Source organism: Chiloscyllium plagiosum, unplaced genomic scaffold, assembly GCF_037043375.1.
Source record: "Chiloscyllium plagiosum isolate Xiang-an unplaced genomic scaffold, Cpla_swu_hap1 HiC_scaffold_15, whole genome shotgun sequence".
In the NCBI taxonomy this organism is placed as follows: Eukaryota; Metazoa; Chordata; class Chondrichthyes; order Orectolobiformes; family Hemiscylliidae; genus Chiloscyllium; species Chiloscyllium plagiosum.
The window spans coordinates 37,361,320-37,380,289 of record NW_028270153.1 but is presented as its reverse complement, the minus strand read 5'-3'; the positions used below and the strand labels follow the sequence as shown (position 1 = coordinate 37,380,289).

At 41.1% G+C, this 18,970-nt stretch overlaps 1 protein-coding gene across 2 annotated transcripts in view; it reads left to right on the top strand.

The window, feature by feature from the left end:
* The first annotated feature begins 7,071 nt into the window (after nucleotides 1-7,071).
* cse1l (CSE1 chromosome segregation 1-like (yeast)) overlaps nucleotides 7,072-18,970 on the top strand; it is a 47,583-nt gene continuing 35,684 nt past the window's right edge. Inside the window, exons 1-3 of one of the 2 annotated variants that reach the window (XM_043710360.2) lie at nucleotides 7,072-7,215; nucleotides 12,533-12,628; nucleotides 15,329-15,471. In XM_043710360.2, the coding sequence (XP_043566295.1) occupies nucleotides 12,544-12,628; nucleotides 15,329-15,471 (228 nt within the window). In that variant the 5' untranslated portion in view covers nucleotides 7,072-7,215; nucleotides 12,533-12,543. Of the gene's footprint in view, nucleotides 7,216-7,762; nucleotides 7,820-12,532; nucleotides 12,629-15,328; nucleotides 15,472-18,970 lie in introns of those variants that run through there. The other variant, XM_043710361.2, reaches the window with a different exon arrangement.

The window sequence follows — 18,970 nt, the reverse complement described above, 5'->3', positions numbered from 1 at the left end:
TACAATGTGGTCAATGGTAACTGCAACCCACTATCTCAGGATGGTGAGCAATGATGCTGTAAAACTTTACATGTAGTTCTTCATTTTGAAAGTTCAAAATTGAATCGGACCTTCAGAAAAGATGGGGATACGGCAGGGTTTGGAAAATTTCAATTTATAATTGACATATTAACATATTGCACATTCTCAGTTGATTTTTAAATGTATGATGAGAGAAGAATTAATAAATACAAAGAAACTGGCTGAAGCTGAGAGGTACTGATGAAGAATGTATAGAATTACACGGAAAAACATGAGCCAATTATAAAGTATTATAAAAAGCTATTATTCAATTTCCATAGGTAATACGGAAGGCAAATAGAATATGGGCCTTTATTTCAAAAGGAATGGAATATAGAAATATGAAGGTCTTGCTAAAACTAATCACGGTACTACTCAGATTATAGCTGGAATATTGTTAACAGTTGGTCCCCTTATCGAAGGAAAGAAATACTGGCATTGGAGGCAGTCCAAAGAAAGTTTACTGGGTTGAATCCAGGGATGGAGGGATTTTGGTATGAGCAGAAATTGAGTAGGTTGGGCTGGTACTCATTCGAGTTTAGATGAATGAGAGGAGATCTTATTAAAACATACAAGAGTTGTATGAAACTCTTCCCAGAGTGGTTTCCCTTACGATCATATTGGCTGAGGTAATGTTAACATGATTGCTGTAGATTATTGCTGATTTGTGATGCTACAGGGGTTGTGTACACAACATTAAAAATATCAGTGGGCTATGTTACAACACTTGTTCATAATACTCCTTCTCATTTTCCATTAAATTTGGATTAATGGAAATTCTATGATTCAACTGAATCAAAATCTGATGTGTACAAAATACCCTGTGGGTGCAGAATGAACACAGGAGACGAAGTAAGCTATTCAACCCCTATTTAAGCTTTTCAAAAGGATTATGGCTGATCTGTGTCCTAACTCCATATGCCTGCCTTTGGCCTAACAATAACATTATCTCAGATTTAAAATTAACAACTGATCTAGCATCAATTGCCATTTATGGAACAAAGTTGTAAACCTCCAACACCCATTGTGTGTAGAAGTGCTTTCTAACATCTCTCCTGAATAGTCTGGTCTGAATTCTCAGGACTATGCACCCTAATTCTAGAATCCCCAGTCGATGGAAATAGTTTATGTACCCTGTCTTTCCCTATTAATATCTTGAAGTCTTCGAGCAGATCACCTTTTAAGCTTCTGAATTCTGGAGAAAACAGGCTTAATTTATATAATGTCTCCTCATAGCTTATCCCCTGAAGTCCTGGTATCATTCTTACCAATCTACGTAATAATCTCTCTAAGGCTAATATGTCCTTCCGAAGGTATAATGCCCACACCTGCTCACGGTACTCCAAGTGTTGTCTAACCAAGACCTCCAGCCTAACATTTGCATTCTTACATTCCAGTCCTCTAGATATAAATGCCAGCATTCCATTAGCCTCCCTGATTATTTTCTGTACCTGTTTGTGGCATTTAAAAATCTATGCATCTGAAACCCCAAGTCTCTTTGGACATCCACTGTATTTAACTTGATATCATCTAAACAGTAGCTGAAAATGTGTTGCTGGAAAAGCGCAGCAGGTCAGGCAGCATCCAAGGAACAGGAGAATCGACGTTTCAGGCATAAGCCCTTCTTCAGGAATGCCTGAAACGTTGATTCTCCTGTTCCTTGGATGCTGCCTGACCTGCTGCGCTTTTCCAGCAACACATTTTCAGCTCTGATCTCCAGCATCTGCAGTCCTCACTTTCACCATCTACCCTGATCTATGCATTTTCAGCCCAAAATAGATAACCTCAACTTGCTTATGTTAAAATCCATCTGCCACATTTTTGCTCACTTACTTAGTCTATCGATATCCCCTTGTAATTTTATGTTATCACCTCCATGGACTACATGCCACCTATTAATTATTCAGCATTTGGGTACAGATTGAAAATAAAGCAGATTGAAAAATAAAGAAAACAATAATTCAAAGATTAAGAGTAATCAATTTAAGTAGTGGCAAACTACAGTGATGAAATAAAGGTAAATAAGTTATGAATGATATTTTGCACAAGTGACTCAGTTAAGAGAATTCTATTTTTACTAACATAACAATCATATCCCAACATTGTATATAATCTTCACAATTTCATCCTTTTGTCAGAATTCTTGATCTGACCTGATAAATATCAACTTAAATTCCAAATCCCTTACAGGAAGGAGCTAAGTGGTTCAATCAATCATATGAACAAAAAACATGTTTAAAGACTAGAGCAGTGATTTCTGTCTGAAATTTTCAGAACAATAGCTGTTCAATAAAGCTCACTCTTAAAAATTGGATGAACACCTGTGTCAGATTCTGGTGCACAATCTGGTTTCCTGCCAAATGTCCATAATTTGACCTGCAGACTTGAAAGGCCTGAAAGATGCATCAACCCAAATCATCTAATGTGACATTCTGAACAATAACTTCCCTCTAGGTATTGTGGGCCAAAGTTGAAAGGAGGGAGTTCATTGAAAATCCTTTTTAAAAAAATTGTGAGCAGGAAACTCTGCTAAAGCAGGATACATTCTTCATATGAGCTTATGAGTTGCATCTGCAGTCAGTGAGAATGGGGAATAGTCAACGTGGCAATCACCATGCTTTAGGAATGTTAATCTAAACCATTTTAATGAACCATTATCCATGAAGTCTCCTGGAAAGACTGGTATCATGCAGATTTCTTTTCCAGTATAGTCTTTGCAGTAATGCCACTGGAACTTGCATTATCCTTCGACTGTAACTTTTCAATATCACCAGGGTAGTCAGTGAGAAGGTGCCAAAATCTTTACACTGGAAGGGCATTTCTGGATAAGATTTCATCATGTTTAATCAGCCAAAACTTATGGAGGGCAACGCTGAAAATGACTTGAAATTATACAAGCAACTGGATAATTTATTAAAATAAACAAGATAAACTTTCACCGAAACTACCACAGAGAATGCTGGAAAGATTCAACAGGTCTGGCAGCATCTGTGGAGAGAAAAACAGTGAACCAATTTGAAGAATCAACCAGAATTTCTCCCTCCACAGAAGCTGCCAGACCTGTTGAATTTCTCCAGCATTCTGGGAGTTTGTTTTAGATTTACAGCATCCAGAGTATTTTGTTTTTATTTCATTGAAGCTTTTCTAGAAAATATTGTGCTACAGCAGTGCAAATTGTTGTCAATACAATGTGAATTCAGCAACTGCATTTATTCTGATAAAGATAAGTAAATGATTTCTAAAAACATTCAATCTAGCTAACCCCTAGCTCTTTAAACTTCTGTTTATTAAGTGACTTGTGAGAATGCTGGAGTTTGAGGCTCAAACAGCTGAAGGCATGAATGCTGCGATGTTTGTAAGATGCCAAAATTGAAAGACAGATCTCAGAGGCTGAAGAGTTGAAGACGGTTACAGACCTTGGGAAGGGTGAGACCATGAAGAGATTTGATAAAAGGTTTGAGAGCTTTTAAAATGATTGGGGTAAGACCAGAAGCTACTGAAGATCAACAAAAATAGGAGTGATGGCTGAATGAGACTTGATGTGAATTAGCCCATCTTTTAAGATGATTGTTGATTTGGAAAGATGTAATACCTTCATTCAAGAATAGCAGTAAGTGCATATCAGATATCCTTGATTTAGTAATATCCATGGGAAAATTCCTGACATTTCAATCATAGAATCATCAATCTGGAAGCAGGACATTCAGCCTATTGAGTCCACACCAATCCTCCAAAGAACATCCCATCCAAACCTATCCCCCATTCTACATCCCCCATTCCATGGCTAATCCACACAGCCTAGGCAAAAGAGAGCACTGCAGATGCTTGAAATCAGAGTCTAGATTAGAGTGGTGCTGGAAAAGCACAACGGGTCAGGCAACATTCAAGGAGCAGGAAAATAAACGTTTCTGGCAAAAGCCCTTCATCAGGGCTGAAGGCAGGGAGCCTCCAGGGTGGAGAGATAAATGGGAGGAGGGTGGGGCTGGGGAGAAGGTAGCAAAGAGTACAATAGGTGGATGGGTGTGGGGATGAAGGTGATAGGTCAGAGAGGAGGGTGGAGCGGATAGCTGGGAAGGAAGATTGGCAGGTAGGACAGGTCATGAGGATGGTGCTGAGCTGGAAGTTTGGAACTGGGGTAAGATGGGGGGAGGGGAAATGAGGAAACTGGTGAAGTCTACATTGATACCCTAGGGTTGAAGTGTTCCCTTGGCAGAAAAAAAGGCGTTCTTCCTCCAGGCGTCAGGTGGTGAGGGAATGGCGGTGGAGGAGGCCCACGACTTGCATGTCCTCAGCAGAGTGGGAGGGGAAGTTGAAATGTTGGGCCACGGGGCAGTGGGGTTGATTGATGCGGGTGTCCTGGAGAGTCCCCTAAAGCGCTCTGCGAAAAGGCGTCCAGTCTCCCCAATGTAGTGGAGACTGCATCTGGAGCAACGGAAACAATAAATGACATTGGTGGATGTGCAGGTGAAACTTTGATGGATGTGGAAGGCTCCTTTGGGGCCTTGAATGGAGGTGAGGGTGGAAGGTGTGGACAGGGGGGTTTCTGTCCTTGTTATGGTTGGAGGGGTGGGGTTTAAGGGCGGAGGTGTGGGATGTGGATGAGATGCGTTGGAGGGCATCTTAAACCACGTGGGTAGGGAAATTGCGGTCTTTAAAGAAGGTGGCCATCTGGTGTGTTCTGTGGTGGAACTGGTCCTCCTCAGAGCAGAAATGGCACAGGCGGAGGAATTGAGAATATGGGATAGCATTTTTGCAGAAGGTAAGGTGGGAAGAGGTGTAATCCATGTAGATGTGGGAGTCGGTGGGTTTGTAAAAAATGTCAGCGTCAAGTCAGTCATCATTGATGGAGATGGAGAGGTCCAGAAGGGGGAGGGAGATGTCAGAGATGGTCCAGGTGAATTTAAGGTCGGGGTGGAATGTGTTGGTGAAGTTGATGAACATTCCTGAAGAAGGGCTCATGCCCGAAACGTCGATTCTCCTGCTCCTTGGATGCTGCCTGACCTGCTGCGCTTTTCCAGCAACACATTTTCAAGTTGATGAACTGCTCAACCTCCTCGCGGGAGCATGAAGTGGCGCAGATACAGTCATCAATGTAGCGGAGGAAGAGGTGGGGAGTGATGCTGGTGTAACTACAGAAGATGGACTGTTCTACATAGCCGACAAAGAGGCAGGCAGAGCTGGGGCCCATACGGGTGCCCATAGCTACCCCTTTGGTCTGGACGAAGTGGGACGATTCAAAGAAGAAATTGTTACTGGTAAGGACCAGTTCAGCCAAATGAGTGAGTGTCAGTGGAAGGGTACTGTTGGGGACATCGGGAGAGGAAGAAACAGAGGGCTTTGAGGCCCTGGCCCTGGCCCTGGCAGATGAAGGTGTCGAGGGATTGGATGTCCATGAGGCTGCACATCCCTGGATACTATGAGCACATCCCTGGATACTATTTTAACCTACTATGAGCACAGCCAATCCACCTAGCCTGCACGTTTTTGGAATGTAGGAGGCAACCAGAGGATTCAGAGGAAACCCACACGGATGTAGGGAGAACGTGCAAACTCCACACAGACAGCTGCCCGAGACAAAAAATTCAACCTGGGTCCCTGCTGTGAGGCACCAGTGCTAACGACTGAGCCACCGTGCCGCCCTTTGCAGTCACGTAGCAAGGCCTGAACAACATCAGTCTTAGATTGATAAGGAGCAAATGATTTCTGTGCCATGCAAGTAAAAGATAATGGCTACCTCAAACAAGACAAAATCTAGCCATCTCCCACAGTATGACTGAATTTCCACACTATCAATATTTTGGTGTTACCAGTGGCACCAGAACAAAGTGAACAGAATGTCTGAATACTATGGCTACAAGAGAAAGCGAGAGGTTAGGAATTCCACAGTCAGTAACTCACCTCCCATCTGCCCAGTGCCATTACCGGCTATAAGGTGCAAGAGCATGAAGGGTTAGATAGATTACTTTAGATTAGATTACTTACAGTGTAGAAACAGGCCCTTCGGCCCAACAAGTCCACACCAACTTGCCGAAGCGTAACCCACCCAGACCCATTCCCCTACATTTACCCCTTCACCTAACATTACGGGCAATTTAGCGTGGCCAATTCACCTAACCTGCACATTTTTTGGATTGTGGGAGGAAACCGGAGCACCCGGAGGAAACCCACGCAGACACGGGGAGAATGTGCAAACTGCACACAGTCAGTCACCTGAGGCGGGAATTGAACCCGGGTCTCTGGTGCTGTGAGGCAACAGTGCTAACCACTGTGCCACCGACCTCCATTATTCTCCATTCAATTCTATTCACAGTCAGTAACTCACCTCCTATCTACCCAGTGTCATCACCATCTTCGAGGTGCAAGAGCGTGAAGGATTATTCTCCATTTGTTTGGATGGAGACAGCTCCAACACTCAGGTGGCTCAACATCATTCAGGACAAGGTAAAAACAATGACTGCAGATGCTGGAAACCAGATTCTGGATCAATGGTGCTGGAAGAGCACAGCAATTCAGGCAGCATCGAGGAGCTTCAGCAAAATCGTCGATTTTGCTGAAGCTCCTCGATGCTGCCTGAATTGCTGTGCTCTTCCAGCACCATTGATCCAGAATCATTCAGGACAAAACAGCCCGATCCCTTGGCAACTCATTCACCACCATTGACGATTTTAACCTCCAATGCACCATGTTTCCATCTACAAGTTATATTGCAGTAACTCATAAATGGTCCTTCGAAAGCACCATCCGAACATGAGACCTTTTACTCCTTGAAAGTACAAGGAAAACAGATACAGGGGAATATCTATAAGATCCCTTCCTAACCGCACACCATACTGACTTGGAAATACATCGCCTGGTCAAAATCCCGGGCCTCGTTTCTCCACGACACTGGAAAGATTGCTGTGGGTCAAGAAGGTGACAACCTGTCCAGGTGAATTGGGGATGGTCTGCACAGTGCCTGCTGACGTAGGCATACCCAGCACGTGGCTGTTGCGGGGCGGGAGGTGGACAGCGCGAGTGCGCGAGGCGGAGGTGAGGTTCTGCCGTAGTGCGCATGCCTGCGTTGGGCAGCGCGCCATTTTCCTTGTGTTTGAACGAGCCCTGAACGGGGGAGCGGTATTTGTGGGTCTGAAATCACTTCGGCTTCAAAGCAAAAAGGTAGGAGAGACTGGGCCTCTCCAAATCTTTGTCTGCTTTCTACGATTTCCGCGGGCCGATGCTGAGCTGCCTGTCCTCTTGCTTTGAGGAGCCGGGCCCTTTCTTTTCAGATCTCAGAAAAAGGGGCTGATAACCCCGACGGATGTTGTCGATGCAGCGACTTCCACAAAGCCAGTGTCCTGAAGTGGGCAAGCTGCCACTTTCTAGGCACAGACATTGGGGGACCTGGATACCCCTTGCGCTCGCCTTTGTTCGGATGGATCGGGAGGGGAGGCAATGCTCCGCCGGGCCCAGCCCTCGGCCCAACGTGAACTGCTTTACTTCAACCGAACCTGCTGCTCCCTCTCCTGGTCAGCTCTGATTGGTGTCACGGCGGGCAAACGTCTGTGATGAGGCTTTGTGATTGGTTGGCCCACCTGTCAATCACCAAGCTACGTGCAACACGTTCGCTCGTGGCCGCATTTATCCCAAGGCCTTGCTCTGAGTGTTGAAGCCGCGCTGCTTCTCGAGGGCAAATGTACTGTTGCCCTGGCTGCTTCCCTTAGCACACTGGGCTGAGGGCTATACAAGCTGCCTCAGCAAGCTTCTTATTATAAAACACGGGGTAGGTCAAAAATATACATTACGAAACCAAGTGCGAACGTTCTAGTCTTCTGACATGCCAATCTATTAGGATTTTTAGAATGAAATAAAGCTGAATGGTAGATTTGACGCGAGTGCACACCGAACCCGCCTTTAATTATTCTTGAGACCTTCAGGAAACTTTGTCCTCCCCGCCCGAGCGGGGAGGACACTCTGCACTTCGATTTTAGACGGATAGAGCCTCATGCATTTTGCTTTCTATTTAGAATCTCTGCTATTGTTCATAAACGACACCGTATGACAAGTTTACATTTACGGGACTTGCCCTTTGCTTCCAATCGCAGTAACTTCAGCGTCTTGGCCGATGTGAGGTTCAGTTGCAGTTAACCTAGTTGTGTCGTTAGTGCTGTTATAAATGAAGGAAAAATGTGCTACTTTTTATAGCCACCAGACATCTCAAGCATCTATAATCAATAAGTACTTTGAAATATAGTCAGTGCTCATTTGTCCAAAGTCTGTAACTGATAATGAGCAAATAATCTTGTTGTTGATTGAAAGATAAATGTTGACTGGACCCTGAACTCCCCAACTCCTGATGATTTCTTCATAGGCTGTTATGTGCAAGCTTCCGATGGCAGATCATTGGTACCATGGTGTTATTGGTGGAATTTAGCCATGTAGAACAGATCTTGAGTTTTCTTAATTTTTGTCAAAATCTAAACAATATTGTAGTAGTAAATTTGGACTTTGAAAGTGTTTCTGAGGTATTCTACCCTTACTTAAATGCAGGCATCTTTGAAGGCTAATACTTCAGTAACATCTATGTCTTGTAATACACAATATGGTGACATACATATGTAAGCCAGTCGTTCTGAAGATGGATAGTGCTGCTCTCGAGCATTATTTAATGATGCAGAAATAGTCATATAGTGGCATTGGGATGAGGGTGGATGCTGCCAAATGCAGTACTGCATGTAAGAAGTACTAAAGGAAAATAAGAGACAACAGTGTCCCAGCACCTATCAAGTTGGGGTGCTGGATGATCCTGTAAATTCTGAGGTGGTTGATCATGTTATGTGATGCATACCTATCAACAAAGAACCAGAACTGAGAGCATAACAATATTACTTTGAGAGTGGGTAATGCGTAGTTGTCACAATCCCAACTATGTTTAATATATTTCAAGTGGAAGCCCTATTTAGTGTAATCTCAAATTTATCTTTGTGTCATTTTGTAAACAATCTTAATTACTGTTTGTTTATAATTCTCTGAAGTTGTACATTATTTAAACTTAGCAAAAGAACTGAGTTCATAAATATAATCTTCTATTTTAACAACTGATGAAGCTGCCTTGATATTATTTCTATTCCTGAAAATAATTTGTTTATAGTTAAAAGATAGTAATTTAGAATACTGTATTTCCATACACAGCAAGTTTGTTAGTAACCAAAAAAATGTAGTTTATATTTTCTGATATGGCGTGTCTCACTCAAAATATTAAATGTTGCTGCAGATTTCATTTGGCGCTGTTACTTTTTACTAATTATCTGTATTTCCATAATCTTGCTCTGTAAGAATGTGAGTTGATCTTGCATTTTCACCACACAAGTTCAAAGTTTATTGATCATTCATATGGCATGCTTTATTTCTAAGGCAGCCGTACAAATTATGAACTGTTGTGGAGAATTCAGATGTTGGTTTTTATTGTTCCACAAAATATTCCATTTGTGGATCGATTCCACATCAACAATAACCTGAATCTTCAGAGGGTGGCATGTGGTAGAATTGAAGACATTCATAAGGATTATAGGAAATGTCAAAGGAAAGCAAAATGAGAATTTAGAAGGGCTCGTTGGGTAAATGAGAGACATGTAGCATTAAATACAATAAAAAGGTAACCTAAACACATACAAAAGAAAAGAGAACAGTATTGGAGAGTTTATAGCTGTCCAGTGATGAAGTAGTGCTTTAATTAGAAAGGATGTACTTTTTAAAATGTTTATGTATAGCATACTTGACTTGGCAGAATTAAGTTTACGGCAGAAAATGTTTTGGTTTTGAAAAACGTTACCAGAACATGTGTGGAAGCATTGGATGCTTGTGGACTCTACCCTGAACATTTTTTCTTTAAAAGTCAGAAAGGGGAGAAAAGAAAGATAAGGATGTAGCCACAATTTTTCAAGCTTCCTTAAGTATACTAACCATGTGGCAGAACTGGAGTTTATTCAGTCTGTTTCCCTTGTTCGAAAGATAGGACTAGATAAACCAGGTAATATTGCACCAATTATTTCAAAATTAATTTCTAGTCCAACTTTTCAAATCTACAGTTCAAGAGCAAATGAGCATTTAAAATGTATTTATTAATGAAGGGAACTAGCTTATATTTGCTGACTAAGTCATCTTTGAATTGAAGGCTAGTGGGATTAACTGCTTCAAATACTTAGGTGAAAAATAAGTTGCAAAATTTAAGAAAAATAGTGCTTGTACATAAATTTGGGTATTCTTTTATCAAAAGGACATCAACTAAACTGACCAGAATAAAATCACCAACCGCATACCTAGTATTTGAGATGGTAAGGTTGTTCACACTAGAGTAAAGATAGTGAAAAATTTTTTTTTACAGTTTTTTAAAAATGATCTTTGTTCAAGAAAATCCTGTTTGTCAGAGACAGTGAGGACTGCAGATATTGGAGATCAGGGTGGAAAGGTATGGATTTGGAAAAACACAGGTCAGGCAACATCTAAGGAGCAGAAGAATTGACGTTTCGGGCATAAGCCCTTCATCAGGAATGGAGTGGGGGGGTCTGAGAGATAAATAGGATGGTGGTGGTGAGGTAGCTTGGAAGGTTATAGGTAAATGTAGGTGGGGGCTGATGATGATAGGTCAGAGGGGAGGGTGGAGCGTTTAGATGGGAAGGTGGACAGGTAGGACAGTTCAAAAGGGTGGTGCCGAGTTGGAGGGTTGGATCTGGGATAATGTGGGGGGAGAGGAGATGAGGAAACTGGTTTGAAGGTCCCAAGGTGGAAGATGGAGCATTCTTCCTCCAGGCATCGGGTGGCTTGGATTTGGTGGTGGAAGAGGCCCAGGACTTGCATGTCCCTGGCGGTGTGGGAAGGGGAGTTGAAGTGGTCAACCACAGGGTGTTGGGGTTGTTTAGTGCGTGTATCCCAGAGGTGTTCCCTGAAACATTCCGTGAGTTGGCGTCCTGTCTACCCAATGTAGAGGAAATCTGTTTAGATTACTTACAGTGTGGAAACAGACCCTTCAGCCCAACAAGTCCACACCAACCCTCCGAAGAGCAACCCACCCAGACTCATTCCCCTACATTGAAATCGGAGCACCTGGAGGAAACCCACACAGACACGGAGAGAATGTGTGCAAACTCCACTCACACAGTTACCTGAGATTACATCGAGAGCAGCGGACACAGTAGATGATGTTCCTGATAAAGGGCTTATGCTTGAAACGTCGATTCTCCTGCTCCTTGGATGCTGCCTGACCAGCTGTGCTTTTCCAGCACCACGCTCTCAACTCTGTTCTCCAGCATCTGCAGTCCTCACTTTCTCACCGCAGGTGAGGTGTTTGGATGTGCTGGAAAATCTCTGCCAGATGTGGTAGGATACTTTTGGGGCCTTGGATGGAGGTGAGGGGGGAGGTGTGGGTGCAGGTTTTACAGCTTTTGCAGTGGCAAGAGAAGGTCCTGGGAATGGAGGGTGGACCTAAAGAGGGCATCGCAGAGGGAATGGTCTCTGCGGAATGCTGCTAGGATTGGGGAGGGAAATATATTTTGGAATTGCAGGAAAACTCAGCACTCCAACCTCAACAAAGATAGAACCCCCCGTCCTCACCTTCCACCCCACTAATCTTCGGGATGCAGCGCATTATCCTTCGCCATTTCAGCCAACTACAATCAGACCCTACCACCAGAGATTTATTTCCCTTCCCTCCCCACCCCTATCGGCATTCCAATCCTCCAATTCTGCACAGCCCTCTTGACTGTCCTACCTGTCCAGCTTCCTTCCTATCTATCTACTGCACCCTCCTCTCCAATCTATCATCCTCACACCCCACCTCCATCTACCTATCACCTTCCCAGCTACCTTCCACCAGTCCCACCCCCATCCCTCTATTTTTCTCTTAGCCCCCTTCCCTGTGCCATCCCCACCATCCTTGATGATGTGCTTATGCCCGAAACATTGATTTTCTTGCTCCTTAGATGCTGCCTGACCTGTACTTTTCCAGCGTCACACTTTTTGACTCAAATCCTACCTGTGTAGAATCGGCATTGAGGGTCATCAATTTAAGGTCTTCTTGTGAGATCGAGGAGAGAGGTTAGAAATTTCTTTACATAGTATTTGTTACTTTACCACAGTGATGTTTAAAGTTAAATGTGAATACATATTTGAAGCAGAGGAAGATTCAAAGTTGAGGTAAGAGCAGGGCAGTAAGATTAGATTTGGATTGCTCAGTGAAAAGCTGGATGGAGCTGGGATTCTGTTCTGGAACATTTTATAGCTGTGAAGAGGTACCTTCTTTCTCCCCAAGAAAATTATTAGTCCACCTGATTATTTGCAGGGAGAGTTAAAATGAGCAAAGTTATTTTCTTTTCTGGAAGTAGATGCATTCCCTCGACCTAGAGTGTACAGGAAAATTGTGTTTTAGAGAAAATAGATGAGCAGAGAGAATTTGGCTATGTTAAATATTAATCTCGTTCCTTGGTCATTTTCCTTTTAGAATTTCTAAATATGGATCTCAGTGATGCCAATTTACAATCCCTATCTGAATTTCTGAAGAAAACTCTTGACCCTGATCCAGCAGTTAGGAGACCAGGTAATCTTCTTTGTTACTAAAAGATATTTGGAGCATATAGCATCTGTCCCTATGTTCTTGACATGCTTATTCTTTAAAAGAACAGATTACTTGACATTCATTTATTCATTGTATCTTACTATATACAAATACCTTTATTACTTATGCATATTGACTACACGTTAAACAAGTAATAAGATTTGAACCTTGGCTGTGGTAACTCTTTCTCATTGATTAGAAATGTTCTGAAGACTTGAATGCAAAATCTAGTCTACCCAAACTTGGTCTATGACTAGAAAACACTGTTGTCAGAGCTATCTTAAATGTAATCAAACTGAAGTGCCATCTTGTAGTGAAGTAGCAAGTTGTTATTTGGTTCAGCAAGCCATACTAAATTAATTTTAAATTGACAATCCTGCCTTGTAGTCTTAATTTGATTTTAATTTAGCTCCAAACTAGCATTGAACTGAATTATGCATGTTCACTTGTCCTCTATAGTAACTTCTTGGACAGATCTATCTTTATTAATTAAAATCAATTTGTATTTCCTTTTTGTCTTCGCTGTTGCCATCACACGCCACCCTGTAACTTACACTTTTTATATTTCAACTTATACCCTAGCATTTCTAATCTTGATCATGTGAATGAATTGCTGAACAGCTTCTGTCAATTCCCTTCATTACCTTGAAAACTTCAGAAATTTAATTTTAATATAATAAGATCCTCAATTGCTCTGACATGCATCTTGTTATAACCACATCTGCACTAAAATTTGAATTCTTAATCTTCTGAGGGACAATAATATCTTTACAGTTAGTTGACTAAAACTTGCAATCTGCTCAGAAATCTCTGGCTACGTCAGATACTTCTCAGTATACAAGTTACACATTCTTGCGCAAGGTAACACATACTTTGACCAGTCAAACCAGTGAAAAACTTGAACATAATTTCTCACGTGGGAAGTACTAATTTTGAAGAAATTTTTGAACTTTTCATGATGTCCTAAAAATTGTTTATTGTTGTCATAGCTAATATTTATCTGGCTATTTGAATTTCCATTTCTTGCTAGGGCTTGAGTAGTAAACTAACTTAATTGATTTTGAAATTTGAGGAAAACCCTTGACTTCATGAATATTTTCTCTGTCAAATTATTTCATTTTCACACTTCTTTCCAGGTTGAGGCATTGCAGAGAAAATGTTGATCTATCTAAAATGTTTCAGAATGTTTTCACAACTGAAGTTAAAGTTTAGTATGGTTGAGTAACTGTTACATACTTGTAATACAGTGACCTGCATTTAAGAAAATTGCATTTAATAGGGACAGTCAGTTATATTTCCAAAAATAACAATATTGACTTGAATTTTAATGTTATGGGCCATAGTACCTAAAGACTCCATTCAATTTTGGATGCACCATCTGTATTAAGACTTTCTCTCAATTTATCTCAATGCAGAAATTGAAGTAGTAGAACAGAAGATTGCTCCTTTTGAGTAAATCTTACAGTTTCCCTTGTGGAGACAGCCAAGCAAGACCCAGAAGATAATTTTGTCTTGATTTCAGTGTTACTTTGAACAGCTAGGCTCCCTCATAGAAGTTAGTAAGAAGTCAGATGGATTCACTGAACATTGTACATGCATGAATACACTTAGACAATGCATTACACATACCCAGGAAAGACCATTAATGTCCATAGCTTCCATCTGAAAAATCACAGACACTTTAGTTGTCATTTTAGTGACTGTGTATTTTTTTAAAAAAAGCAAGATAACATGTCTCATTGTTTGTAAATATAATACTTTTCACCGACTGTCGAGTCACTATCATCATTTCCCCTTTACCTATTGCACGTTTTTGTTCATTGCGAAAGTTGCCAGTTCCTTATGCTATGAATACTTCACAGAATTAGTTATGCCATGTTATACGAGCCATCACAAACTTATTTGTGCAAACATACCTACTACAAGCATTAGGGATTGTATTGATATATTGAAAACAAAAGTTTTTATTTTTGGGATTCAAAATATTTCCCATCCTTCTTGGTCTTTGGGAAGTCAACCAGTAAGTGCAGAATTAAAATCAAACGTTGGAATGGTAATTACCTTCCTTGGGGACAATTCTGACCCAATTGGACTACTATGACAACAGTCAGATTTTCTGCAATTTTTACTTGGTGTCACATAGTATACCAAAATTATTGATTTCCATGCTGGAGTTTGAACTTTGAATTCAATCTCTCCATTCTACTGCATATCATGAAGCAATAGGTTTCAGTTTTCTTATTTGGTGGTAAAATGTCTGGTCATTGTCTAGGTTAAGTCTCGTTCAACTTCAGTCATGCAGTAAAAATGAGAATTTGATTTTCTTGGTGTGTGAGATAGAAAGTTTTCAAGGAAGTTAAAATGCTTATGTTCGTGTTTAAAATGGATTGTAGAATTTTGTAATTTTAAGGCAGTTGGGAATTTAATTGAAAACCGTCATAACATTTTAATTGATTTATTAATATGTGTCCCATAAGTTTGTGTTTCCCCAATTTAGTTTTAAGGTGTTCTACTCCAGTTAATGATCTTTTGACAATTGATAATTGCTCATCTTGTCCTTGAAGAATTATTGAGAGGGATAAGTGTATTTCATGCATTAATTTCATGAATTAATCTTAATAAGTAGATCTGAAAAATCCTGCTTTCTTGGCGCATATTTAACTTTCAGTTCTTGCTTTTCAGCTGAAAAGTTCCTGGAATCAGTGGAGAGAAGCCAGAATTATCCATTGTTACTGCTAACTCTCATTGAAAAGTCTCAAGACAATGTCATGAAAGTGTGTTCAAGTGTAACTTTCAAGAACTACATTAAAAGAAATTGGCGAATTGTAAGTAATCTGTGAGAGTCAATTGGCCATTTGATTTTGCAGGTGACATATAGGTGTTCAAGTCATTCCTTCAATGCTGTGTAAACAAACAAATTGATTCAAAGTAAAATGTTCTTGAGGAAGTTGAAGAATTTATAAAATTCTAAACTTGTGATTCTGTAATTATTGAGTATGTTACAACAGGTATTTGGGTATTTAATACATTTATTATTATTAAATATTCTCTGCATAACTTAATGATTTTAGGAATTCTTTTTTGGTGAAATTAATTAATCCTTTCTGTTCAAATTCTGCTTGGTCAGGTGACTGAGATGTGAATCTGAGCATCTTTTAATGCTGTTTCAGACGGAGCAATGAAAAATATGCAGAAGTAGTCAGATTTGTGATTTTCACTATAGGTATATCCTAGTCATAAAATAGAAAAATGAAACCATGCCAGTTAACTGTTCCATTAGTCTCTCACATGCACTGGCATCTTCCATACTATGAATCTATAGGTTTCACGCTTCCAATATACTCCTGGCCAACCTCCCCTGTTCTACCAACCATAAACATGAGATCGTCCAACAATCTGTAGCCAGTGCCCTCATCCATCATATCTTATTCAGACATCTTCCTCTGTTCAGTAACCTTCATTGATTCCTGGTAAAGCAACATCTTGATTCTGAAATTCTCTTCATTGCTTTTAACTCCCATTGTGATCTTGCCTCTCCTCAGTTCTGCAGCCCTCCAAGATACCTGTACTGCTGCCAATTCTGGCCTCAGAGCATCTCCAATTTTATTAACTGTATTATTGGTTTACTTTCGCTGTCTAGGATTCAGGCTCTCTCGTTCTTTCTGCAGATGTCTCTGCTTCTCATGTCTCCCTTTCCTTCTTTGAGCTGCTCATTCAAACTTCCTTGTTTAAGAAAGCTTTTGGTCATATCCCTGATATCTCTTTATGTGTTTGGTTTCAGGTGTTGTATCTTGGTCCTGTTAAATGCTTTGAGATGTATTACTATGTCAAAGGGCAGTATATAAGATTATTGCTATAAAGAGAAGAATCATAAAGTGGTGTGTCAGCTGTATCTATTTACCAAAACTTGTTTCTTAGTTCAGGTTATGTTAGTAATATCCAGTTCCAGAGCCTCTTATAGAAATCAGTGCACAAACTGAATGCCAGTGTAGCTGACCTTGACATTAAGATAACATGTACCCGATTGTACCCACAGCGGTAAGACAAGGGTAGCTTTGAGATTCAAGCTAATCCCTCCAGTAGCTCTGGAAGATGGTTATGCCTGACTATGCATTTGTAGCCTTGGGTTGTGGCTGCAGCTGTGCCTTTCTTCAACATTCTTGTGATTAACCACCTTCTGCTGCATCATTAATTCCTTCTGTCCTAATGTGAGAAGTAAGCCTTACCAATTATTCCAATGTTCAGTTCCAGACAAGGCACACCAAATTATTAAGCAGCCCATTTGATGTCTTCAGCAGGATCTGAATAATATCCAATAACATTCAGCCGAGAAGTTTTGGCTTACTACCAATTTGAGATAATTACTTTCTAATCACCCTGTACAGAGATGTTACTACACTCTTCGAGAACAAGTGAGACTTGAACCAGGGCTTTCTCGCTCAGAGAGAGGGACGCAACCACTGCGCAACAAGAGCCCCTCCAAGTACTAGATAGTTACCATCACCAACGATGAGATTCAAACATTTTACATAATCCCTAAGAACCTCGCTACAACATTTTAAGGCTGTCATCAATAATTGATTTAATAGGACTTTGCAAAATATCCAACCTCTATTCATAAAGAGTGGCTCATCTCTTCACACCCGAAAGCTTTCAACTTCCTATGTGATTTAATTCAGGTGTATAATAAGACCATAAGAATGGGAGTAAGGCCATTCAGCCCATCGCATCCACTCTACCATTTAATCATATCCGCACTCTCCCCGTAGCCTTTAATTCTTTGCAAGATCAAGTTCTTATCAGGCTCTACCTTGAAGACATTTAATGTGCCGGCCTCCACTGCACTCCGTGGCAGTAAATTCCATAGGCCCACCATTCTCTAGGTGAAGAAATATCTTCTCATTTCCGTTCTAAATTGACTCCCTCTAATTCTAAGACTGTGCCCATGGGTTCAAGTCTCCCTGCCTAACGGAAACAAATCCTCAGCGTCCACCCTTTCTAAGCCATGCATTATTTTGTAAGTTTCTATTAGGTCTCCCCTCAACCTTCGAAACTCTAATGAATACAATCCCAGGATCCTCAGCCGTTTATCATATGTTAGGCCTACCATTCCAGGGATCATCTGTGTGGATCTCCTGCCTGAGGTGTGGGGCCCAAACTGGACACCGTATTCTAAATGGGGCCTAACCAAAGCTTTATAAAGTCTCAGTAGCACATCGCTGCTTTTATATTCCAACCCTCTTGAGATAAATGACAACATTACATTTGCTTTATTAATCCCGGACTCAAACTGCAAGTCAACCTTTAGGGAATCCTGGACTAGCACTCCCAGATCCCTTTGTACTTTGGCTTTATGAATTTTCTCACCGTTTAGAAAATATTCTTTTCTAAAGTGCAAGATCTCTCATTTGCTGACGTTGATTTTCATCAGCTATTTCCTGGACCACTCCCCTAAACTGTCTAAATCTTTCTGCAGCTTCCCCCTTCTCAGTACCACCTGCCTGTCCACCTAACTTCGTATCATCGGCGAACTTCGCCAGAATGTCCCCAGTCCCTTCATCCAGGTCATTAATATATAAAGTGAACAGGTGCAGTCCCAACACTGAACCCTGCGGGACACCACTTGTCACCAGCTGCCATTCCGAAAAAGAACCTTTTATCCCAACTCTCTGCCTTCTGTCAGACAGCCAATCCTCAATCCACGCCAGTAGCTCACTTCTGACAACATGGGCCTTCACCTTACTCAACAGCCTCTCGTGAGACACCTTATCAAAGGCCTTTTGGAAATCGAGGTAGATAACATCCACTGGGTTTCCCTGGTCTAACCTACTTGTTACCTCTTCAAATAATTCTAACAGGTTTGTCAGACATGACCTCCCCTTACTAAATCCATGCTGACTTGTTCTAATCTGACCCTGCACTTTCAGGAATTTAGAAATCTCATCCTTAACGATGGATTCTAGAATTTTATCTACAACTGAGGTTAGGCTAATCGGCCTATAATTTTCCTTCTTCTGTCTTGATCCTTCTTGAACAAGGGGATTACAACCGCGATTTTCCAATCATCTGGGACTTTCCCTGACTCCAGTGACTTTTGAAAGATCACAGCCTGCCTCAGAACTCTAGGATGTAGCCCATCGGGACGAGGAGATTTATCAATTTTTAGATCTTTTAGCTTTTCTAGCAATTTCTCTTTTGTAGTGGCTACCATACTCAACTCTGCCCCCTGACGCTCCTTAATTGTTGGGATATTACTCATGTCTTTCACTGTGAAGACTGACACAAAGTACTTATTAAGTTCTTCAGCTATTTCCTTATCTTCCA